The sequence below is a fragment of the Urtica dioica genome, chromosome 6, assembly GCF_054948205.1.
Source record: "Urtica dioica subsp. dioica isolate 48M chromosome 6, U.dioica_male_clone48M_v1_H2, whole genome shotgun sequence".
Classification (NCBI taxonomy): domain Eukaryota; kingdom Viridiplantae; phylum Streptophyta; class Magnoliopsida; order Rosales; family Urticaceae; genus Urtica; species Urtica dioica.
Window position 1 is genome coordinate 32,252,489 of NC_142761.1, and position 26,540 is coordinate 32,279,028.

Sequence of the window (26,540 nt, forward strand, 5' to 3'; positions counted from 1 at the left end):
CTTCCTAACCTGCGGGAACACACGGTGGATCTCCAACGCCTGGCTCTATTGGTGTGCATCGTCACCGGAAAAGGCGTCAACATCGGGAAAATCTTGAAGGAGAGATTCGTGTTTTGTGCAAATTGCGACACCGATGTCACGCTCGGCAATGGGGGGCTCATCACACAGCTCTACCTCAACGAGGGACTTCGAATCCCGGCCTCCGAGACGCGAGAAAAATTGGGGGACCCAATCGACGACCGGAAGATCATGAGCCTAAAGCAGTGGAAACACGGAGCCGCACATCCGGATGGGTGCGGGTTCATAGACATTCCCGAGCAGTACCAAGGCAAACCGGGTGCCCCATCTTAGACGCTCCCGATGAAATTCCACCCCCGGTCGCAACCAACGAAGCTCCCACAGCCGGATACAATGAAGTGTTAGCCATGATGAACCGGTTCGACCACCACTTGGGAGCTTCCTCACCGACTTCGGCCAACGGCAGCGCGACAGAGACGAGTTCCACCAAAACGTCTACGACACGTGGACGTCGCATCAAAGCTTCCCCGCTTCTCATCCCGATGTTCAAGCCGGAACACATCATGACGCCCCGATCTACCCGGCATACCCACATCACCTAATGGCACCATACCCGGCGTATCCTCCGTGGGAGCTAAGCCTCTACGCCCCCCGCGACCCCGACGAGGATGATGACCATGGCCGCGATGAGTAGGGCCGCTCGATCACCCCCGCAAAGTTACGTTCCTCCACCCCTATTTTGCATAGATACATTGAGGGCAATGTAAGTTTTTGTATACTAGTAGTTAATATTCTAGGTTTTTGTGTATTTTAGGATAATTGGTGTGTTGACTGCTTTGATTGACTCGTTATATGTTTGCCGATGATAGGGATAGTCTTGAGCTATAGGCATTTGAAAATATCTGTGAATTACCAAGTGAAAAAGAATCTGTTTGAGTTCTGTGTATAGCCTAAAGCCCGAATAATGTGTGTCTCGATGCTTAGATGACCTTGAGTAGTAGTCTAACTAGTCCTAAAAAGTGACCACCGAACACACTAAGAACCTCTTCGGACCCTTAGTCGAGGCGAAATTGAGCGCATGCTCATCTGGCGAGAGTGATATAGGCATTAGGAATAACCCTTCAAGCCAAAAAACCAACCCGGAAATATGTATCAAGCAGAACCTGTTGTCAATGGTGCCCACAAGAAGAGTTGTAGTGTGTATTTATGTACATTTGATGTCATATAGTCTTACGAAGACTCTTGCTTGTAACTGCTTATTTATCAATAAAAGTTGAAACGTTCATTCAATCTTCCTTGTCTGAAGCTTTATGATAAAACCTTAGTCTTTTAGTCCATAAACAAACTTAACAACTTACGAAGAGACAAATGTAGATTTGCATGAACAATATCTTCGTAGTTTGCTTAAAACGATATATTCGCAATCTAAGGGTCAAATGACTATTGACCTCGGTACGATTGTTAGGAGAATCTATGATGTATGGTTATGGGGCATTGAGAGTTGGAGACTCTATAGTTCTTCTAGGTATCTTTCGAATGTACTGAATTGACCAGTGCACTTCTAGAGACAAAATAAGAACAAACCATTTAACCTCTTATGTCTCGAAGTCACTACGTATGAATTGCATCGTGCTTACCTTAATCCTGAAATGAGACATGCCATTTCACAACTTACGTATTCTCATTTGAGAAAGTCAGAGTTCGGACTCACTATGTGATTCCGAACAGGGCCTATTGGTGAAGTACTAAGTTGTGAGAATGTCATGAGTAACTTTGTGAAGTTCTCATAGATATGGAATTCATGTACAAGATTGCTGAAATGCAATGTATATCACCTCATGCTTTGTTCCTTGGAGTGTGAATAAATGAACTGGCCAGTGTCCAAATTGAGTCCTGACTCTTTTGGATGAAACAGTGTGACTTGTTAGCTCCTCGTCAATACATTGTTTCTAACTTATTCACAAGCGACAAAGGAGTTGAGGAAATAACAGCTAGAATGGTAAAATGGTAATTTTGTAAATCCCGACTAGCTGATGATATTCATGAAGGGTAAACATAGATAATATTCAGTGGATCCGCTCATCGTAATTTGGTTGAATTCTTGAGTAGAAAATAAATTCATTTGAACCGAGAGATTTTCAGTGTCAACTCTTTAGTGGAGTCAGTTGACATTAAGCTAAACTTGGAAAAGGTTTGTGAACTTTTGAGTCCAAGTGTTTAGCTCAAGCTTTGTTCATTTGGATCCATGAGGTCACTGTCACAAATCACATCGAGTAGGAATAGTTAAACTAGAAGCTAAGTCAAAACAAGAACGAGACAAGTTTTAAGAAAATTGTCAAAAGAGTAAATTTGTCTTTTTGGACATAGCATGAAATGAATGTCAATAAATTTTTTTGATATGGTCATATGATGGCCTAGATCACTTGGCCATGATGTGTTCATTGGGCCTTGTGTATTAATTTCATTTCATAGAATTTTACTTGAAAATTCTCAATGGGCTTTTCTTATGTTGTCATGAACAAGTAAAGAAAAATCTAGAAAGGCTTTCTAGAAGCCCTTTGGCCGTCCAACCCAAGAGAATTGGAGACTAATTTCGTGCAGCCCAATAGAGAAAAAGAGAGTTTATTTTGTGCATTAATGTATGAAGATACTTGCCAAAAGAAAAAAGAGGAAACAAATTTCCTCTAGAAGGAAAGTGCTATTTCGGCCAACTAAGAGAGAAAGCAAATGAGGAAACAAATCCAAAGGCTTCTAGAAGCTCATTTGGACGTGCAAGAGGTATGAGAAAACTACCTTTTGAAGGTAATCTTCCTCCTATAAATACCCCACCTCATTCCTCTCATTTCATTCATCCAACATAAGTTAGAGATTGAGAGACTCTCTCTCTAGACATTGTTGGCCGACTCCTCTCTCTCTCTCTAGTCAATTTCGTTTTTGTTTTGGCACCTAGGTCCTCATTTGACCTAGTGTTTTAGCTCTTTGACTCTAAGACTTGTTCTTGAGTCGTCGTGTTTAAAAGTGCCCACACACTAATTCCTTTCTTTCTCGAGTAATTCTTGTGATAGAAACTTTCGTGGTTGCTCGAGTTTGCGAGGAAAGAGGAGAGACGTGCTGCGAGGGGAGATGAACGTTATCAACCTTCCGAAGGCTCATCAACGTTCAAGCGTCTAAAAAGGGTAGTAAACTTCTATGCTCATAATAGTTTTTATTTACATGTACTTGCTCTTTGTCTAGGTTAGTAAAAACTGTTTTACTTGAAAAAGAAAATTTTTAAAATTCCGCCGCTTAACGAAGCGTTAAACTTTTTCTTAAACCCTTGATCATTTCCAACAGAACCCACTCACAAAAAGCCGAACAATTTATTCTCTCTCGATACTTAGTCTGAAAAAGCCGAGCCAATAAGTTTGAAATCCCGCAAAGAACCCAGTTAACTTTAGCGACTCCTAAGTGACGTATTTGAGTGTTTTTTTTTTCCAATTTTGTGATATGTACTATGACCACACTCTCTGTGTTTGTTAGTTTTTTTTAGACACCACGCCGGTGATTTACCCGTCTATATCTCTTGAAAAAAAAATAAAAAAAATAATAAAAAAAGAGAAAAAAAAACTCACAAATGTGCCTAATTGAGTTATTTGTAGTTATGACGTGGTGGTCTATGTTCTTTTGAAGAGTGTGATCGTGGTTGAGTCAAAGTTTGAGGGGAATTTGGGGAAGAAATGCTAAAGAGGTAAGATGCATTTTCAAAGCCAAGAACATTGAGAAAAATGAGTGAGTGAAGAAATAGGGTGATGTTTTGGTGAGGATGGAGTCACTAAGGTTAATGTTAAAGTCACTAAAAATTCGTTTTCCCACCCGAACCTAAGCCTGAACATTACAAGCCTTTAAGACGTATTGACAAGCTAGGAATGACATGTGCGCATTAGTGGAGATCAAGGGGGAAGAGAAGGCTTATGGTGTGTCGAGTCGAAGAAATTGTCAAGACAAAGGAAACAATTCTTGTGGTTGCGTCTTAGGATTGGGAAGGTCACGAGACTTAGGAAACAAAAGTTAATTGAGATAAAAGAACATCGCAAACGGTTAGGGCTAACATGAATTTGTAAGGATTCTTTTAAATTTGGTAGTTGACTTGGAGTTTAAAACCACAGATGTCTATGTCGATGTAAGTCTAGAGGTTTGAAGTTGGGGCAAGCATGAGTCGATCAATGTAGTCAAGGTATCGAAATTTACCAAATTTGTGTGAGAATGACGAACTCTCTTCGTGGTTAAAAATATGTGCTCCGTCGCTTTGTTGGAAACATTCCTCAAGCTTGCCCCAAATCTCATTCGCGGACTCGGCAAACAAGAAGCTTAATCAACTTTCTTTGGCAACAAAATCGAGAAGCCAAGAAACTACGATGTCGCTGTTGCGCTTCCAAAGATTCGGTCTTGTAGATTATCTGAGGGCGGTCTGGCGGAGAGTACAAAATTCGCTGTTCGCAACAAAGAGACGTGATTGTCTTCACTGAGCCGATGAGAGAACAAGGATTTCTTTGGAATATCGTAATTTCCAAAATAGAAAAGATCGGTATGAACTTCGAGAATGGAACTCCGTCTCACTCCTACACCGAATCGAGAGAATGGAGCGTTGTCTCGAATCTTCACCGAATCATAATAAACTCTTCATCGATGAAATTCCAGTTTCCGCCATGGTAGCACAGGAAGGGAATCGGAATGTACATCGAGAAAAGAGAGGCAGAAAAACCTAATCTTCATGAGTTTTCACTTAAGCTTGCATCGGAGATCTACATGTCCGTCTGAATCGCCATTGAACATGAAGAGAATGAGAAAAGCAGCAACATAGATCATTTCCGAACGCAAGGAATTGTGGACGATGGAGGATATATTTAACCTAGAAAATCAAATCCGAAAATATGCTCTGAACCACACGACCTATCTCCGTGGATGAAGATTTGTCATTTGCCATTGTAGCGATAAGAAAAAAGCTTGAAAACATGAAGGAGAAGAAATTGGAGATCGGAAAACCTGAACATTACAAGCCTTTAAGACCTATTGACAAGCTAGGAATGACGTGTGCGCATTAGTGGAGATCAAGGGGGAAGAGAAGGCTTATGGTGTGTCGAGTCGAAGAAATTGTCAAGACAAAGGAAACGATTCTTATGGTTGCGTCTTAGGATTGGGAAGGTCACGAGAGTTGGGAAGCAAAAGTTAACTGAGATAAAAGAACATCGCAAACGGCTAGTGCTAACACGAATTTGTAAGGATTCTTTTAAATTTGGTAGTTGACTTGGAGTTTAAAACCACAGATGTTTATGTCGATGTAAGTCTAGAGGTTTGAAGTTGAGGCAAGCATGAGTCGATCAGTGTAGTCAAGGCATCGAAATTTACCAATTTTAGTCTGATAACTTATTTTGCGTGATTTTATGTTTTTATGTTTCTTTTGTTACTTGAGGGCAAGTAACAGTTTAAGTTTAAGGGGATTTGATAGGTGCGTTAATCACACGTAAAACTCCTATTTCCCGAACCAAAAACCGACGAGTCCTCAAGTATTTTAATGGTTTTTAGTAGGTTTTTGAGTAGTTTCAGGTTCAGAGGAGCATTAGAGCGTCTACAATAAATTTCGTTGAAAGAGGACGGGATTTGGAGACAAAACGGTCGAAATAGAGTAAAAAAGAGATGAGCAAGAAAATTGGCAACTACGCGCGCCGCGCGCATCCCATCGCGCGACGCGGGAAGACAGAATTCGAGACCGCGCACCGCGTGCCTCTAGTCGCACGCCGCGCATACGGTGTCACAAACCATGAAATCGCACAGAGTCTTATGCGCGGAGCGCACGTAACCTGGAGTTTAGTCCGCGCACCGCGCATCGACCACCGCGTGCCTCCAGATTGTTGGAATAGGAAATTAACGTTTTCTAAAGATTTTTGACCATTGGATTGAATTGGAAGGCTCAGATAACTCCGAAAAACACACATTCAGGGCTAAAAACACCTCTTGTAACCTAATTAACTCATTCTAGTTTGAAGTTGTTTTTTCTACTTTTTTGGTGCACTTTTTCTTTGAGAGCTTTTGCTTGGGAGCGAAGTTGAGTCGAAGATCCGACGAACAAGAAATCGTGAACTACCGTTTTTAATAGTTTTTCCTTCTTTCTCTTATTCTCTATTACTCTAATTTTCGTTAATTGATAGTTTCATTCTTCCCGTAATGAATCTCATAGTGTTTCTCTTATTTATGGTTATGTTGATTCTTATCTTGATCATTATGTTGATGAATATGGATTCCGTTAGAGGCTAGATTTTTAGTGGGGTTGCGATGTAGCCGGATTGAATTGGGTTAGGGGGTTTCGTTAGGGTGAAATTATGCTTTGATTTACTTAATTATTCATGCTTGTGTGGATGTGTTCTTAATGCGTTCTTTAGATTGGCCATCTTTAGGATTGTTTTTAGGAGTTTTCTGTCATTCGAGAGAGGGCGAAAACTCACGCTCATAATCCATGCTTTGTTTTGTTCTTAGGTTGCTAGACGGCTTAAGCTTAATGTGATCATTTGACTTCTCGTGTTTATTGCTCGTGATTGTTTTAATAGGATTAGAGGTCGAGAAGATATATAATCCGTCAATTGCGTAGGTTGCTAGATCACTCGAGAGAGGCTAGTAATATCATAGGGAGAATGAGATTAGCGTGAGTAGAGTAGGGCAAGTTGTTTGAACCTGAAACCCACGAGTCTTAATTTTCTGGTGAAGTCGTAACCCCCATTTTCTCTTATTCAAAGTTTCGTGTTACATTTCCGTTGCTATTTTTGTTAGTTTAATTGTAGTCAAGTCTTGCACCACCTACTTGAATACCGTGAAATCAATTTGCTTTTGGTTGTTTAACGTCGCTATAGTAACTAGTCTCTGTGGGATCGATATCCGTTACTTACGTAACACTATTACTTGTTCGATACGTCCGCTTGCGTGCTAGTTATAAAAATATCGCAACAGGCGCATCAAAGAGGGATCTTGATGGCATTGCTATGACGGGAGTCTCCATATAATGATCTTGCGTGAGAATGACGAACTCTCTTCGTGGCTAAAAAATATGTGCTCCTTCGCTTTGTTGGAAACATTCCTCAAGCTTTCCCCAAATCTCATTCGCCGGCAAACAAGAAGCTTGATCAACTTTCTTTGGCAACAAAATCGAGAAGCCAAGAAACTATGATGTTGCTGTCGTGCTTCCAAAGATTCGGTCTTGTAGATTATCTGAGGCCAGTTTGGCAGAGTGTACAATATTCACTGTTCGCAACAAAGAGACGTGATTGTCTTCACTGAGCCGATGAGAGAGCAAGGGTTTCTTTGGAATATCGTAATTTCCAAAATAGAAAAGATCGGTCTGAACTCCGAATCTTAACCGAATCAGAATAAACTCTTCATCGATGAAATTCCAGTTTCCGGCATGGTAGCACGGGAAGGGAATCGGAATGTACATCGAGAAAAGAGAGGCAGAAAACCTAATCTTCATGAGTTTTCACTTGAGCTTGCATTGGAGATCTACGTGTCCGTCTGAATCGCCATTGAACATGAAGAGAATGAGAAAAGCAGCAACATAGATCATTTTCGATCGTTGGGAATTGTTGACGACGGAGGATATATTTAACCTAGAAAATCAAATCCGAAAATATGCTCTTAACCACACAACCTATCTCCGTGGATGAAGATTTGTCATTTTCCATTGTAGCGATAAAAAAAAAGCTTGAAAACGTGAAGGAGAAGAAATTGGGGATCGGAAAACTCAGAGTACACGGAAGACTCGTTATGACATCATATTAGATTTATAGGTTTAGATTGAAGAAATCGAATTGGGAAAAATGAACTTTGTTCTTGATTGAATTAGAGACAAAAGTTTATTCAATCTTAATGAATTGTATAAGATAACAGCCTTTATATAGCGGAGATAAACAACAGATTACAAAACATAAACAACCAAGTAAGAAAACGAGATGTTATTTGCTTATACAGACTAAACCATAAAAGACTAAACGACATGGACTGAGACACAGAGTTTGTGTTCCAATACCCTTCGAATCCATGTCCGACTGTGAAGCTCATTTGTTCTCCATTGGACTCCTCCTTTTCTTTTTATTCAGAACCCTAAATCCCAGACAAACCAATCATCGACAGGGGAAGAAGGCATAAGCGTGGATTTCATCTTGCCAACAAGAGAGAGCAAGCCTCGCCGTGGGTCAAAGACACGCTGTGGGTCTTGTGCTCGCCGGTATCGACATCAGTCATGCCGTGGTCTTGTTCTTTTCGACCTCAACATCGGACTCGCGGTGGGTCTTAAGCTACTCGGTGTCGACATTTGACTTCTCATGGGCCTTGTACTCGCCGGTCCCAACATAAGACTTGCCATAGGTTTTGTGCACGAGTCAAAGCAAAAGCCACCCTGATTTCGATTGGAAAGAGAGGAACAAGGAGAGAGAGAGAGAGAGAGAGAGAGAGAGATATATATATATATATATATATATATATATTGGGCTGGTTTAATCGCTTCGTTTCAATCATCACGTGACATTGCGATCTTAAGGATAAAAATAACAAAAGGACAAGTGAAAACTTAACTATCACAAAAGGCCGAGAAATCAGTTTTTTCGTTTTGGGTGCAACTTGTTAAAGTGGCTATAGTTGAGAAGCTAAAAGTATCAATAATTCATATGTATATATATATATAGAGAGAGAGAGAGAGAGAGAGGGAGAGAGAGAGAGAGAGAGAATTGAAGCCTCCAATTGAAGGCTCCATTTAAAGTTGAATTCTTTACAGTTTAGGCCGTGTGCAGGGCCGAATTGAGACATTTTGAGGTCTAAAACTAAACTTTAAAATAAGACTTTTAAGAGTATTGAAATAAAAATATATATAGTAGCAAATTTCAAGTGCGATAATAATAGAGATTAATTACACAAATCCCCCTGAAGTTATGCACCATTAATAATTTGTCTTGTCAAATGTTTACCTCAAACTTTAAAACATAACAAAAATTCTCCTTCTGTCTAATGTTGAATTCTTTATAGTTTAGGTCATATGCAAGGCCGGCTTGAGACATTTTGAGGTCTAAAACCAAACATTAAAATAAGACTTTTATGAGTATTGAAATAAAAATATGTATAGTAGTAAATTTCAAGTGCGATAATAATAGAGATTAATTACACAAATCCCCCTGAAGTTATGCACCATTAATAATTTGCCTTGTCAAATGTTTACCTCAAACTTTAAAACATAACAAAAATTCCCCTTCTGTATAATATTTAGAGCATCTCCTATCACACGGCATCCCACTATTTATGCCGTGTGATATGCTCCAACCACACTCTATTTGCATCACCAAATATAGAGTGTGATACAGTGTCACGCTATATTTGCAGTGGCACTGTATCACATGGTACTTTTTAAAAAAAAAAATCTTTTAGTAACACATTAAACATTAATTATATATATATATATGTATATATTAACCGTATAAATATTTATAAAACACCAAAACTCATAAATTGACTACAAAAAACATAAACTTCAAGTAAAATATAAAAAAATTTAAACATAGATTACAAAGTTTAAATTAAACACACAAAATAAAATAAAAACTAAAAACAATAACATAATTTTAAAAGACATAGTAAATACTTAAAACACAATTTAATAAACGGGAAAATTATTTCCAGTTCCGTCAAGATAATTATAATACTGAGTAAAATCTTGATCTCGATTTCCTTGAGTTTGATCTCCCTGAGCTTGATCTCCCCGAGCTTGATCTCGTTGATAATTAGATACTTGATATTGAGATCCATGATATTGGGAACCTTCTCCTTATTCTTCATATTGGTTCGTCTGTTGATGGGAATTTTCTTAACTAAAGAAAATTCTACATGACGCAAGTGAACGTCTCGTCAAGTAATAGAGTGCAAAAGCACGGATATCGATCCCACAAGGACTCTAGACTATTTCCGAAGCAAACCCACTAGCTTTCTTTCTCAAGTTATGGAAATAAAAAAGGGGGGTTTTTTTTATTGTTTTGAGAGCAAGATGAAATGTAAACAAAAGCGAAAACAATATTTAAACACAAGTTAAAAGGAAGGGTCACGATTTTGTTATTTCATCGAGTCGGTCGGTCATGGTACGATTCTAAGCTCGGGTTTAGAGTGTTAAAACTTAGTCTCAATCCCTCATATAACATTCGCTAATCTCTCTCGAGTCTTTAGGAATCTAGCTATGTGTCGAACTTACACCTCTCGGTTTGGGTTCTATTAAAACACAAAACCGCATTTAGCCCGAGATTTCAATCAACTACAACTACCCCCTAGTCTTTCTATAGCTCTAGGAAGGTTAAAGATGTGATAGGTAGAGCTCACTCGTTTATTGCCTCTCGGTGTCTAAACTTATCTAAGATTCACTAACTAGGTAGCTACTCTAGTTAGCGCTAACACACACCCCATACCCATAGAATTTCACTCTCAACCCAACCATGGAGCACCTATCTAATCCAAATATTTGAACAACCAACTCAACTACTCAAATACATCACACCCCAAATCAACTTAGCTACTCATGATTAAGAATAAACAAAGTAAAACTGAAATAAGTAAAAGAAGTAAAGCAATAAAGAAACAAGATATTGAATGCTAATCTCAACAACCAAATAAAGCTTTCATTAAACTCAAGCAATGCTTCAATATTCCACTTAGATAAAGCAATAAAGTTAAGATCACAATATTCAATGCTCAAGAGATAAAGGTAGTCAACAAAAACTCAAATAGAATACTTGAAAGCTTAAAATGTGTTCAACAAAGCAATAAATGAAGTAAATAAGTCAAGAACAATAAATAGAAGAGATAGAGTTAAGGATGAACAAATGGAGATGATGAGGATGATGGAGTTTGTCACTTTTCCATCTTCTTCTTCACTCCCAAGTTTAAGAATAAAATGAGAATCAAACCCTAGCTTTCTCTCTCTAACTCTCTCTCAAGTTTTTAAACAAAAGTAAAAAGTGTTATATGATAAAGATGATTTTCCTTTTTTTTTAACAAGTGTATATGAGGGTTTAAGAGAGGTTTTCGGAGCAATGATGGACCCTTGGATGAGATCCAAGGGCCAAAAATGATTTAAAAGACTAGCTCCAAAAAAACACTGAAACAGGCGAGGCACGACGCGCCACATACCAGGCGTGCCGCGCCACTTGTAAAATTCTGAAGGTGCGTCGTGCCTCTCGAGCTCTCGTTGTAAACTTTACGCACCAGGGAGCGGCACGCCATACAATAGGCGCGGCGCACCAACCTTTAAACGTTGACTTCTTTGTTGACCATCGTTGACTTTTGTTGACTTGACTTCAAAAGGCCATAGCTTCCTCGATTTAGCTCCGATTCAGCCCGTTTTCGCACCACAGCCTTCTCTCACTCTCTTTAACCTGAAAACATAATAAAAACTACAAAATAACATAAAAAAACACTAGGAACAAGTTCCGATTCTTATCTAAGAACCATAAATAAGTGTGAATGAATATCACTTATCAAACCCCCAAACTTGAACCGTTACTTGTCCTCAAGTAACAAAACAAAAGTATATACACCACAACCACACAAAACTTAAACAAGACACAAAGCTATACCAAATAATAAAAGAAGTTATGCTACGCTAATCTAAAAAAAATTGAGTGTTGAAAGTGTTATGTCCTAGGTTTCGCATGAACGTCTCTCCTAGATAAAATCGACTCAAGAGTAAGAACAATCACATGTAAAGCTCAATTAATACAAGTGTTCAACCAATTCTCGTGTGGCTTTACCTAGCTTGAGGTTTCCCTTGTAGAAGTTTTCATCGAGTCCAAGTCAAGTATCTTTGGAGTTTTTCCTGTTGTCGCACGAAAATGAACAACTATTGAATACCTCGGGTGGTTCGATCCAAGGCCGAACCAAGTGATCGCACCCGGGCCAAAAGTGTGAACTCGAAAGTCTCGAGCTAGGTTTTCTCCGATCAACCCGCCTCTCGGAAGAGGGAAGGGGTGAGAAGGAGGAGTGACCGTGCCTTGTGTGTCGGACGCCTACGTACCCGTGTGTGGGATCAGCTCAGAACGTAGTTCAGGCGTGTAAGACGCAGTGTGAGGCGCGGAGCCTTAGCAGAGAAGCGTGCTCGATTAAGGAGACGAGGCGCAAAGGAGTCCTCGGCGGCGTCTCAGAACTTCGGAGATCGCGTGCGCGTCTAGCGTGTTAAAGGCGCAGGGGGACTCTAGTCGAGAACCCTAGGAGCGTGCTTGAGAACCGGGGGGCGTTCGGTCAGAGGGAGCGACGTCCGGGAAGTCCCCGTGAGTGCTTCGGAACCTTTGAGAACGAGAGAGACTTGCAAGAATGCTTCAGGCCAAATATGGCATCAAAAGAAGCAGAGGAGAGCGAGAATTCGAGCGTATCGATAGGAGAAGAAGAGATGGCCTCCCCCTCAGTGAGAGGGGGTTTATATAGGTGTTCGAGGACCTTGAGAGGGTCCTTCGTAGCCAATGTGGGACTCGGGGCGCGCACCTTTTCAAGAGGAGGCGCACAAGGGGCAGCGGCGCACCACGCGCGGCGCGTGACCCGCGGCGCGCATGCTGCGTCGCTCAGCGCGCGGCGCGACCCTGACCGGGCGCGGCGCGCGTTGGGCTGTGTCTTCGTGGGCTTTTCGCGATCGTCGTCCTTCCGGACCCGTTGAGCTATTGTGGGCTTTGCATTTCGGGTTTATGACACAAATGAATCTATTCGACGGATAGAATGCGAGTCGAGGCTCGACTCGAGGAGCGAGGCTCGACTCGAGGAGACCGACTCAAGGCTCGACTCGAGGAGCGAAGCTCGACTTGAGGAGATTGACTCAAGGCTTGACTCGAGGAGACTGACTCAAGGCTCAACTCGAGGAGACTGACTCAAGGCTCAACTCGAGGAGACTGACTCAAGGCTCGACTCGAGGAGCGAAGCTTGACTCGAGGAGACTGACTCAGGGCTCGACTTGAGGAGCGAAGCTCGACTCGAGGAGACTGACTCAAGGCTCAACTCGAGGAGCGAGGCTCGACTCGAGGAGACTGAATCAAGTCTCAACTCGAGGGGAGAGCCTCGACTCGGGGAGCCGACTCAAGTCTCAACTCGAGAGGCTAGGCTCGACTCAAGGAGTCAAGAGTTTGGGCGAGGGCTTGAAGGCTCGCCGCTCTTCAGGACCTCCGGCCTGACCACCGGCCCTTTGAGCGACGTGTCTTCCTGGCGTCTTGGGTTTTCCGAAAATGACCGACAACATTTCCCACCTTTTCCTTGCATGCAAACTCAATAAGGATATTCAATGATGAATTAGGAACACCATAAGGCTTTCACCAAACACTCTCCACTCGGTTTAGGAGAGTAAGCGATAGTCCAAAGGTCATTCAAGGTTTGTAACGTTAGGCTTGGGTCAAGGGTAGGATATGGAGTTTTTAAGTGACTAAACACGCTACCCTAGCGACTCATACTCACCAAAAGACCAATATTCACAACTTTCTTTTACATTCCTTTCCTCATTAGCACTAAGCTTCACAAATACCCCCAAACTTAGATTTTTCAAACTCTAGTCTAGATTATGTGCTTACTTGTCTAACAAGAAATGTTGCACCGCGCCAAATACAAACAAAAAAATATATGAATATGTACATCTCTTTACTAAGCAAGATTGTGCCTTTTTTATTATATTTTCTTTTTCTTTTTCTCTCTTCTTCTTCTTTTTCTTTTTTTTCTCTCTTTTTTTTTAATTTGAAGAAATAAAGGAAAATAAGAATTTACAAGAGTATATACAAAAGCTAGCGCGGCACAAATTTCGACAAGTAAAGAGAGCACACATTCTACAAGATATAACATGCATGCTCAAAGAGTCACTCAAGAGTCGCTAGAGCACAGGGTTCTTTGTGTGAATTTCAATTCATTGGCTATGCTTCTTTAGGACTATGTAGCAAGAGTTGATTTACGTTCGGCTTTATGTGAATATAGTTCTAAGTGGAAGTAGAACGGGTTGGCTTTTGGCTCGATTGGCTATTCCTATGCCTTTTTCATCCTAACGCTCCTCTCCTATTACCATTGAGCCTCGAGGAAGGATGAAACGGTTCTAGTGTTCCGAGATGCATTCTAGCTAAGGTTAGATTTTCAAATCTCCTAAATACTCTCTATGGGCTCGAAACGTGCAACGTGAGATGAAGATTCATCGGGTCACTAAAAGCTAAGCAAAGTCACGATAGAGTTTTGGTCAAGCACAAGTCTTGTAGCGCAAGAAAGATACATTGCTATTACTCCTAAGTCTCAAGACTCTATGGGTCATCAACATTCATATTCCACAAGCAAAACCAAGGCATTTCACACATCCAAACACTAAAAAAATGAAAGAAAATAAATTATGAAATTAAACTACTTAAGATCAATATTCACACAAATTATGGAAAACCTAAAAAAAAAACTAGATTAAACTAAAGAAACACATACCGCAACAAACTTAAATTATCCAAAACAAAATATGCTACGAAAGCAAAAATAAAGCAATAAAACTTAAATTATCCATGAAAAATGAGAAAAGAGAGCAAATAAAGGAAGAATTCGGTGTATAATTAAGGAAAAAAAATTCCCAAATGTGCTCACATTTGAAGTTCCTCTCCATTTGAACCAGTGCCTTCCATGTCACCATTCCTTTCAGAATACCAACCAGTGCCTTCGTCCGGAACCAACCCGATCACTAACGAGGACTACGACCTCTGCAAAATAAAATGACCAAAAGTAAACTCAACCAACAAACCTTCAATTTTTGGAAAACCACCAAATCATCTGAACATTAGCAATCATTTTTTTATTCGACTACTAAATCATGAACACCAACATGAAACTCAAAACCACCAATTTAAATATGAAATCCGAAACTTTATCATCAGTCCACCGGAGAGAAATATAGATTCGAATATTTTGGTGGGTCTGCAATTGCAAGTGGTGGTGACCCGATGATGACCGTGAGAGACTGAGACATCAGAGAGAATAAGAGAACGAAATGAGAAATTGCGATTCATATCCCAAAATTTGGAGAGAGAGAGAGAGAGAGAGAGAGATCTTAAGACGGAGGATGGAAGAGACGCGCCGGCGGATGTATGTTAGAGAGGAAGATGACGATGGGTGCGGAGTAAAGGACTTTGGATGCGGGTGCCGCCTTAAGTGCCATGTACGCCTACTTAGGAGAGGCATACGATAGCCCACCGTGAAGGGAACTGATGATGACTTGATCTTGACTAAGGCATCGCACACGCAACCGAGCGGAGAGTCATGCGGGAGAGCGCTGATGCGGGATTGGCCGCGGTGACGCGAGGGAACCTAGTAACAAGGCGAGTGTTAGCGAGGCATTGCTCAAGCAAGCCTCGGCACTGGGATGCAGTTCTAGTCGCTACGAGTGAGACTCTTCGGACATAGTTCCCGTCAGGATATCCGTGTCCGTGAGCACACAGTGCGTGGAGGTTTTCATGAAGAAGACCGAAGAAAGGTAGGCTGGCCTCGACTGTGAAAGTCTTGGCACCGCACGGGTGTAGTATTCTGCAGAAAAAAGTTGGCCCGTGACAGATATATTATGGACTTCAATCCGACACGTGAGGCTTAAGTTATAGTCTTTCAAAGCTGGGCTCTGCGCGAGCTGCGGGAAAGCTGATCGAAACGCTCAAAGAAAGTTAGGGCGTGCTCTTGGCCCGGGTCTTCATGTTGGGCCACATCAATTTCAAACTCTGAAACAAGCAATATTGTCCCTTGTCATTGCTATTTTTTAATGGTGCTAATTCATCATTGAAATGAAGCCGAATTTTATTTACTGGAAGCAAATTTTTAAATCATTTCCATTTAAACATAAGTACTTACCTATGATCAATGCTTTTCTCTTTATCCTTACTCAATCCCGTATGGCCATTTTATTTTTAAAAGATCATTATATTATTCTTCTAAAAGTCATTGCCATTTTTTCTCTGTTTGTTTCTTTAAATGATTGCAGACTTGGGTTCGCAGTGTCAATGTAAACTCGGATGGATATAAACATAAAGTAAACGGGATTTTGAAGAAATTTCAGAGTAACTATTAATGAAAATCAAAATATTTGATTTCTTTTGTTTTTCTTTTTCTTCTAAATATTTGACGCGCTGTAATTATTTTTTCTCAACAGCATAAGATGTTGCCTCTTGTGGTGTAGATTTCATGTAGGTGATTATGCTATGTTTTTCCTTCCCTACAAAGTTCGTAAAGTTTTCTATAAATGTGGTGATTATGCAATCTGTTTGTAATATATAAAAAGCATTATTCACACCTCAGTCGATACAAGTCAAACCATTTTAAGTATCTCTTCCCTCTTTATTTTGACTTGCTAGTTATTAGTTTTAGTGGATAATAAAATCACTCAAGATATAGAAACGTCCCAATTGTTGACCTTCGTTTTTCATTTACTAAGATAATATATATTGAGATATACGTTGTAATTTTTATTTTTAATTTTAAGGAAACTATTTTCTACCCTAATGGTAGACCACATAAGCAAAGGCTCAAGGTCCCAAACTTTTTGTGAAAAAAAGGTTAAAAAAAAGACCTCAAATTTTTGAAAAAAAAGCCTCTAATTTTTAGAAAATAAACTATTGTATCTAATATTTATAATATATGTTTAAAAAGCCCTATAATTATTACTATTTCTTAAGGCCACATATTAGTTTGAGCCGGCCCTGTCATATAAGCTTTAAGTGAGTGACACTTTACTTACATAAGGATTGATTATTATCCAAAATTACTGTGTTGGCTAGAATATTTATAAAGAACTTAAAGATGAAAATATTTTCATAACCAAAGAAAGCATGAGAAGTAACAATACATCATCAACAATGAATATTCTTGTATAAACAAAAAACATAGCTCCAATCTAAAAAAAAAGATACCAATAAAAAGCATTAATACAACTTGTGAACCGGGAAAGCTTACTTATATTAAATTACTTAAAACCAATGATTGAAATACCGTGAAAAGCTGAATAGGAAAAAAAAAAAAAAGTATAAAATCAAAATATTGATGATATTCATGTTAAAAATCAACTAATTATACATACATTTTATATTCTACAACTAATTTAACAAAAAAAAGTAAAAAATACATTCAAATCTAAATCCTATTTTATAATGTAACCAAAAACTTGAAAACAATTGGACACAAACTCCTATTAAAGTAGTTTAAACACAATAATGAAGTTAGAAACCAAGAATTTGAACTAAATCATCAAAAACTAACGATGAATTATTTCGTGAAGAACACTAAATATCATCAGCTTTTAAGAATTGTAGGTATTTGATCACTTACCGGTAAATTTCCGTCGGAATGTGTGAAAATTTGCCTAAAGAGATTCGGAAAGTGGACGGTTTCCCTGGAAAGTGGATGGTTTCCCAATAATGAAGTTAGAAACCAAGAATTTGAACTAAATCATCAAAAACTAACGATGAATTATTTCGTGAAGAACACTAAATATCATCAGCTTTTAAGAATTGTAGGTATTTGATCACTTACCGGTAAATTTCCGTCGGAACGCGTTAAATTTTGCCTAAAGAGAACCGGAAAGTGGACGGTTTCCCTGGAAAGTGGATGGTTTCTGGAATGGTTTCCTCGAAATCCAAGGAAAAACAGAAAGTGAACGGTTTTGTACATACCGGTACCGGGACTTTGAAAAAAAACGATTTCCGGATTAGTTTACATTCGGTTTCCCCGGAATTTCAAACCTTGCTTAAAGTAACTAGATTTCATATTATAGTGTGGTTTGGTTGACGTGTGATGAAAATTCTAACATCTTAATTTTCATCAAGTTTCTTTTTGTCCTCTTCATTACTTTAATTTTTCTTTCACTTTATTTTCAGCTCTTTTTTTTTAGTTTTGCATGAAATATGCATTGCAATGTGTGTGTGTCGCACACATTATTGTTCATACGTGCAAACAAAAAAAAAAGTATAAATGTACTTGTAAATTTAATCAACCTATTAGAGAGTAGCAAAAAAAAGATAAGAACTGAAATTATTCAACCATCAAAGGGATGTTAATAAGACTATCAACGGGTCAATAATCCAAAATTTTACTAGTTATTAGTTTTAGTGGATAATAAAATCACTCAACATATTGAGAACGTCCGAATTGTTGACGTGCGTTTTTCATTTACTTAGATAATATATATTTAAATATACATTGTAAATTTTTTTTTTCTCTAAGAAAATTATTTTCTACATAGCCAGTCCAGATGTTAAATTATTAATAAGCTTTAAGTGAGTGACACTAACATAAGGATTGATTATTATCCAACATTACTGTGTTGGCTGAAATTATTAATAAGCTTAGGAAGATGTTGCTAATCATGTCACAAACACTATAGAGGAAGAAAAAGTTGAAGAAGAAGAGAGGTCCAGGACTACTAAGAAGAAGAAGCATATCAGGCAAGAGGTTCATGATGTTCCCTATTACAGGAATTTCCTTCCATACCCTGCAGAATGCCAGCAGATGGAAGTTTGTGATCCTCATAAAGATTGCCCCGGAATGTGTGCTCTCAAGTGAAGCGCTCAAGTGCACTGACATCATCGATCTGCTCAAGAATGTCGGTCTCCTCACCACTGTTACTTATGTTGGGAAATATCATGCTCAGCTTGTTAGGGAGTTCATTGTGAATCTCCCAGACCAAATCGATGATGCCACTCACCCACATTTTCAGAAGGTGGTGGTCAGGAACAAGACTATTGAGTTCTCCCCTAAGGTCATTCATGACTACTTGGGAACGGAAGCACCGGTCTCTGAAGATCCTATGCCTTCGAGGATTGAGCTTGTCTCTGAGATGACAGGAGGCAAAGATCAGAAGGGATGGCCTGAGACATGACTTTACCGAGCCTCTCTCCCTAGCTCCAAATACTCAATTCTTCAAGAAATATGTGTCAAGAACTGGATCCCTACAACACATTCAACATGTGTGTCTCTCACACTTGCCTAGTTTATGTTCGTGATTGGCTCAGGGAGATCTGTTGATTTCGGGAAGCTTGTCTACGCGCATATCATCAAACATGCCAGCTCAGAGGCCACCAAGCTCCCCATCCCTTACCCAGTAATGATCACGGGGATCCTCCTGCATCAACACCCTGACATTCTGTCTCTTGAAGAGTTGAAAAGATGTATCTCTGCCCCTGCTAAGATCTCTTTCAGCTACAAACTCTTCCAGAAACATCACGTGGCTGACATCAGGAAGCCTCCTCAATCCAGCTTACCTCATGCTCGCTTCAACGACCTTGACGCCCCCTCTGTGCCTCCCTTGTCAGCTGATGTCAGGAAGTTAATGGCCCTCGCTATCATGGATGAAATCAAGCATCTTGAGTCTGTTATCGCATCTTCGTCAGAAAGGAAAATTTCTCTTGTAGCTACTCTCACCAGGATGCTATCTGCTTCTTCCTCCCCGTAAACTCTTTCTCAGTGTTCTGTTTGAGTTTTTTTTTTCTTCTTGAACCTCCCCTAGTTTGTAATATTGCTTTCCCTTTTGTCTTTGCTTGGCAAAAGGGGGAGTAAATCTTTGATACCTTGTTGAATTTGTATCTAAAACTGCTGCATGCTATTTGAAGGCTTTCTTTTGCTTAGCTGTCGTCTTTCCTCTGTCAGTCACTGTTACATGAGTGATATAGCAGTTAGATGTTCTTGTGTGCTCTCTCCTTTGTCAGTCACGGTGACATGAGTGACTCTGCAGGTTGTTTTGCTGCTCAGATTCTCTGGTTAGTGTTTTGCTTTCTCAAAGCCAAAGGGGGAGAATGTTGTTACAAGGAAATTGGCTATTTGGTTCAGGCTCTTTTTTTTGTCACTCATGTTGTTTCTAGCATCTCGAAGAACATTTTTCTGTTCAAGCTGTGTCAGCTCTTGTTGTGGCGCCACTGACAGCTTTTTACTGTTTTCGATGGATGTGTGCCATCTGGCACTGTTTTAGATCAGAGGACATTCTCTTGGTCTGTTCCTTATAAAGAGAGAGTAAAACCCCTTGGTAGGGTTACACATTATTCACGCAGAAAAACACCCCAGCTGAAGAGGGTTTTTGTGTCTCTGGTTTTGCTGAGAGTGGTTCTCGAGCAGGTAAATCAAACCTCCTATTTGAATGTTGTTGAGTGAGGTTCTTTGACACACCGAATGATTGTAAAAGTGAAAAGAGAGGGGAGCTCAAATCTAGGGGGAGCCTAGATTAGTAACAAGCTAAGGTTGTATTGGAGTTAGGAATAGTGAAAGGTTATCATTCATTGTATTCCGGATTGTACTCATACTTTTGATTATTGAAGTTATTCTTTTCACCGGGATTCACATCCCCCCAGAATAGGCAGTTGAGGCCGTACTGGGTTATCATTCGTGGTGTCTTTTTTTTCTTATTGTGTTGTGTTTACAGGTGTTACTAATCTCTTTACAACTTCTCAGAGTTTGATAAAACAGTGGATCTGGACTTTCAAGTGGTATCAGAGCGGGCACCCTACTTTACTGGGTGAAGTTCTAGCAGATCCAGCTGGTGTTGCTCGAGATGGACACTTTCAGAGAAGGGGGTTCTATCTCTCGGGTGCCTCTTCTTGATGGGCAGAACTACGCATATTGGAAAGCCAACATGGGAGCCTTCATTAGGTCTATTGATCATAAAACATGGAAATCTGTCATTACAGGTTGGGAAGCGCCAAAGCAACTCTTGGCCGACGGTGTGACCACAATAAAAAAGGCTGAGATTGATTGGAGCCCAACTGAAGACGAAGCAGCCTTGTCCAACTCTAAAACTCTCAATGCCATCTACAATGGTGTTGACAGGAACATATTCAAGTTGATCAATACTTGTGAAAGTGCTAAAGAAGCCTGGGACATTCTGGAAACTACGTATGAGGGCACATACAAGGTCAAGGTCAAGAACTCTCGACTCCAACTTGTCACCACCAAGTTCGAGAACATGAAGATGCTCGAGGAAGAGACTATCAGTGAGTTCTATGTTAGTGTAAAGTATGGACTTTTGTATCGCTCTCTTTGTAAATTTCGGATGAAATAAAAGAGCTTCCTTTGTTACAATTAGAATTGTGAACGAAGTTGTGTTTCGGTCAACATGTTGAATTAATTTAAAATATTTTAAGGTAATGGAAAATCTCGGAATAAATAAAAGATTTATCGAGTTCGTCTCGAATAATAAATTATTTTTCGAAGAAATATTCCGGAATTTAATTTAAGAAATAAATTCTCAAGGACGAGAATTATTTCTGAGAAACCTTGAATATATTTAAATTAATCGAGATCAAACGAAAAAATTCTCGGTTTAATTATTTAATTAAAATCCGGTCGGTCCCGTATTTAATTAAATAACTATATCAACGGACATAATCGTAACGAAAAATTTAGGACCCATTTGTGAAAAGTTTTGAAGTAGAGGTCGGGTTGGAGATATGTGATAATAGAAGGATTTTAAAAAAAAAAAAACCTTTTCCCTTATCTTATTCTCTCTTCTTATCTCTTCCTCACGCTTATCTTCTTCTTTTCTTCTCCATCCCCGTGCGCTACACCCGCAAGAAGAGGCAAAGAAAAAAAATTCCAATCACCGCCGTTCGCTGTGAACAGCCTCTGTAAATTAACGTGGACAGATCAGTATCAATTTAATTTGGATTTGTTGATATTTTTCCTAAATAGTAGACGTTATGGGCTTTCTAAAATGACCAAGAACGTGTAAATCGTTCATATTCTACAACTAATTTAACAAAACAAAAAAAAGAGACAAAAACACATTCAAATCTAAATCCTATTTTATAATGTAACCAAAAACTTGAAAAAAAATTGGATACAAACTCCAATTAAAGTTTAAACACAATAATGAAGTTAGAAATCAAGAATTTGAACTAAATCATCAAAAACTAACGACGATTTATTTCGTGAAGAACACTAAATATCATCAGATTTTAAGAATTGTCGGTATTTGATCACTTACCGATAAATTTCCGTCGGAATGCGTGAAAATTTGAATAAAGAGAACCGGAAAGTGGACGGTTTCCCTGGAAAGTGGATGGTTTCTCTGGAAACAGGAATGGTTTCCTCGGAATCCAAGGAAAAACAGAAAGTAAACGGTTTTGTACATACCGGTATCGGAACTTTGAAAAAAACGATTTCCAGATTAATTTCCTTCCGCTTTCCCCGAAATTTCAAACCTTGCTTAAAATAACTAGATTTCTATTTTAGTGTGGTTTGGTTGACGTCTGATGAAAATTCTAACGTCTTAATTTTCATCGTTTCTTTTTGTCCTCTTCATTACTTTAATTTTTCTTTCACTTTATTTTCTGCCCTTTTTTTTTAGTTTTGCATGAAATATGCATTGCAATGTGTGTGTGTCGCACACATTATTGTTCATACGTGCAACAAAAAAAAAGAGTATAAAAAGATAAAAACTGAAATTATTCAACCATTAAAGGGATGTTAATAAGACTATCAACGGGTCAATAATCCAAAATTTTACTAGTTATTAGTTTTAGTGGATAATAAAATCACTCGACATATTGAAAACGTCCGAATCGTCGACGTGCGTTTTTCATTGACTTAGATAATATATATTGAGATATACGTTTTAATTATTTTTTTAAGGAAACTATTTTTTACGTATAGCCAGTACAGTACAGATGTTAAATTATTAATAAGCTTTAAGTGAGTGACACTTTACTTACATAAGGATTGATTATTATCCAACATTACTGTGTTGGCTGGAATATTTAAATAGAAGTTAAAGATGAAAATATTTTCATACCCAAAGAAAACACGAGAAGTAACAATATATCATCAACAATGGATACTCTGGTATAAACAAAAAAAACATAGCTCCAATATATAAAAAGCATCAATACAACTTGTGAACTGGGAAAGCTCAAGAGGATATGGACCCAACGCCAGTCTTGCACGCGAGCCCGAAACCAAAAGAATAAACCCAGCCACGAATACAAAAAAGAACAACATCACATGTTTGTTGTGTAAATAAGGACAACCATAAGGATAAATCCCAATCGGTGAGGGAAAAAGAGTGCATCATCCTCTTTTTAGACTACATTTTTGGACAGCAATAAGCATAACTCGTACACTACGGTCTCGGCCTCTTGCGGCGAGGAGATTGCACTGCCGGGTCATCATCTTCCACATTCTGTTGCGGAAGCGGTTCAAAATCAACGTCGAAACTAACAAGCTCCTGCGTGAACAAAAAAAAGAAAAAAGAATTACACAACATAAATTACATCACATAAACTTCATCTAAAAAAAAAACTCACACTAAACCAGGAGTCAAAGTTTTGAATAGAATCTTCCTCTACAACAACATGTTGCTCTCGCGGCTCAGCATCACAAAACATATGCTCCTGCGTAAATAATATACAATTAATATAACAAACTTTTTAAGTAATAATAACTTGACATATACTTGAAGGAAGCAATGAATAATTTGGAAAAAAAACTCACACTAAACATGGGCCATTCAATTTGAATGCCATCTTCAACGGCCAATTGTTGCCATTGTCGCTCATCACGCTGGCTTTGGTAGATATCCAACGAAGAGTTTTGAATAGCATCTTCGTCTACAACATGTTGCTCTTGCGGCTCATCACCCAAAATCACAATCTCCTGCATAAACAATATACACGATTATATATACATACTTTCACATATATATACACGCTTTCAAGCAATGACAAACTCACTTGAAATGGATCTTCAACTGCCAACTCTTGCTCTTGCATCTCATCACGCTGACTTTGGAAGATCTCAGGTGTTGCAGGTTGCGGCGGTGGAAGCGGTGCTATAATTGGCCGTGGAAGCGGTGCAATCTGCGGTGCGGTGCTGTCTTTTACCCGACAAACCGACCATTCTTGAAACTGCAGCCGACCAATATATAATTTAATAATTTATTGAATACAATTATTTTTCAACGAGATACTGCATCACTTACGCTTGTAGTATCATTGGTGTGAAGTATGTACTCGTGCATGATCCAGTGAGTTTTGACGGCGCGATTTGTTTGAGCATCGTAAGCGTAAAAGTTGAGATGATTCATGATTCCGATCACACCGTCGTTTGAATCTTTAATCGGCTTCGTTTGTGCAGCTCTCCAAAATCCGGTTTCACCGCTGCGATTCACATTCTGGCCGGACGATGACTTCGGCACCCTCTTTATTAGATAATACCGCTCGTTGTCGAACAGGTTCACGTTCGGACTCCCTGTACATAATTTTAAAATTTTAGAAAATTAATAATAACTTTTTATTTTAATTCAAACATAACAACGTATGACAAGTATAGTAATAAAAATATATTTAATTGTGTTTTGGAAGTGCAGTTAATTAAAGACTAAAGAGAACGTTAGTTCTTTGATTCTTCTTCTTTTTTATTATTATAAAAAGTTGTGCTATAAATTTTAGTTGTACATATTACTGAGCAGTCGAGTATAATTTTTAATATTTATTTTTTGGATTAAAAGCTCAAGTGAGGGATAATTTCTCAAAGCTGCGAGTTCCAGGTGGAGTTATTGATTCGGTTTTTTTATGTTATTATTGTCACAGTACTGACAAGGCTAAAACGCAGTTAATGAAATCAATAAGTATGAATGTCGAAAAGAATGTACTTACAATCAACGGTTCTTGGATCAAGAAAGTGGGTACTGTGTTCTTTGACAATCTTGGAGCAAATATGAATGTCGAAAGTAATCTTTGAAGCAAGAACTTTTAGAAGCAACTCCTCCTCCGACGGAGCGAACCTCATGAAAGTTATATCTTCCATCGTAAACCCTAGAAAAAAAAAGCAAGATCAAGGTGAATAAATATGAATGTCTCAACCGATCACGATGTGATACAATAACAATGTGTAAAAAAAGTGTATGTTATATTTACCTGGTAAAAACGATCGAATTTAAATAAGTCTAGAGAGAGTTTGAACGAGATATTCTTGAAATGTTAAAATTTATCAAAATATGGTATATGGAATATTATTTATATACGCAGCTGTGATTTCATAAAAAATGGTATAAAACAAACAGTTTATTTTATTTTTCAAAAACCCACTTGAAGTGGGATTAGTCGATATCAAAATATATTTTAAGACTTGGTCAAAGTAAATAATAAAAATGAATCAAGAATCAAGAAGGAAAAAAAAAATAATGTACGTACCTTACGCCTTCCTGAATGTATTAGCCCTGGTTTGGCATCATTATTAAAAAGAACTATAAAAATAAAATAAAGTAGTATATAGTAACAAATGATGAATAGCTTCGTATATAATCAACGATGTATCTAAAAAATGTAAGAGAAATACAGCTGGAAAATAGTTAAAGTACTGTAATACTTTTTTAAACTAAGTATTTAGCCCCTAGTCCCAGAAATAACTACCATTTTGTTTCAAACATGTCACTCTACTGCCTCGTTTCAATATCACTTCAGATTTTATTGTTGGAATTTTTTTTTTTCCTATTACATTCCTCTAATCTAACACAAAACGTGCAGCTTAATTTTTATCAAGTTGTTTTTTTTTTCCTCTTCATTACTTTAATATTCCATTCTTTTATAATTTTGCATAATGCAATATGCATTGTAATGTGTGACGCACGTATTATTGTTCATACATGCTAAGAAATGTGTTTAGTTGTCCCTTTTAAAACCTTCTCAGAGAGGTGGATAAAAAAAAAATGATGAGTTATAAATTTTTAAGAATTATAGATTAACAAATAGAGTGAGCATATTATTGTTAGTTAATTAAATGCAAAATCAGTAATTAAGTGATAAATGAATTTAAAAAAAAAAAGCGACGATTTTGCTACTAAATAAATTAGTTTGAATAATATGTTCATGTAAAAAGACTTACAACAATTGCTACCACGAAGTAATTAAGAATTATACCTGCAAAAAAATTATATGAGTGTTTATTTGATCAAATCACCTCAAGATTTCACAACTTCTTGATCTCCTCATGAGTGTTTATTTGTTCTTTTTTTTATCGATTATATGTATGTGTGTTTTAATTTTTAAGAAATTTATTGCAATGAACACATATAAAAACATGTTATTTTATTATATTTATGTCAACAAATCATGGTGTTTGTCGATATGTATGTCAACCAATCGTGATGTTTATTGACATAAAAGTCAACAACTTTTAACATTTCCTCAATTTCTAATATTTGCTTAAATACAAGTAAGCAAATATTATGATTTAAAGGGGGAAGAGATTAAGGGGGAAGAGAAGGCTTATGGTGTGTCGAGTCGAAGAAATTGTCAAGACAAAGGAAACGATTCTTGTGGTTGCGTCTTAGGATAGGGAAGGTCACGAGACTTGGGAAGCAAAAGTTAATTGAGATAAAAGAATATCGCAAACGGCTAGTGCTAACACAAATTTGTAAGGATTCTTTTAAATTTGGTAGTTGACTTGAAGTTTAAAACCACAGATGTCTATGTCGATGCAAGTCTAGAGGTTTGAAGTTGAGGCAAGCATGAGTCGAT

The 26,540-nt window shown here is 38.3% G+C and overlaps 1 protein-coding gene and 1 pseudogene across 1 annotated transcript; one reads left to right on the forward strand and one right to left on the reverse strand.

Annotated features, from left to right (window-relative positions):
- The window catches only part of LOC149393678 (uncharacterized), a 74,054-nt pseudogene that overhangs the window by 38,552 nt on the left and 8,962 nt on the right, over window positions 1-26,540 (forward strand).
- On the reverse strand, window positions 23,144-24,828 carry LOC149393681 (uncharacterized). Its single transcript, XM_089616989.1, has 6 exons — window positions 24,678-24,828; window positions 24,002-24,270; window positions 23,754-23,927; window positions 23,515-23,676; window positions 23,328-23,414; window positions 23,144-23,248 (listed from the first exon to the last, which is right to left on the reverse strand). The coding sequence occupies exons 1-6, from the start codon at window positions 24,826-24,828 to the stop codon at window positions 23,144-23,146; spliced, it is 948 nt and encodes a 315-aa protein (XP_089473115.1).

Bases quoted from the DNA above. Each gene is read 5' to 3' on its own strand.
- LOC149393681 (XM_089616989.1), bottom strand. From the start codon at position 24,828: ATGGAAGATATAACTTTCATGAGGTTCGCTCCGTCGGAGGAGGAGTTG. The intron at 24,271-24,677 runs GTAAGTACATTC...AATTATGTACAG, and splicing joins TGATCCAAGAACCGTTGATT to GGAGTCCGAACGTGAACCTG. The intron at 23,928-24,001 runs GTAAGTGATGCA...GGTCGGCTGCAG, and splicing joins ACACCAATGATACTACAAGC to TTTCAAGAATGGTCGGTTTG.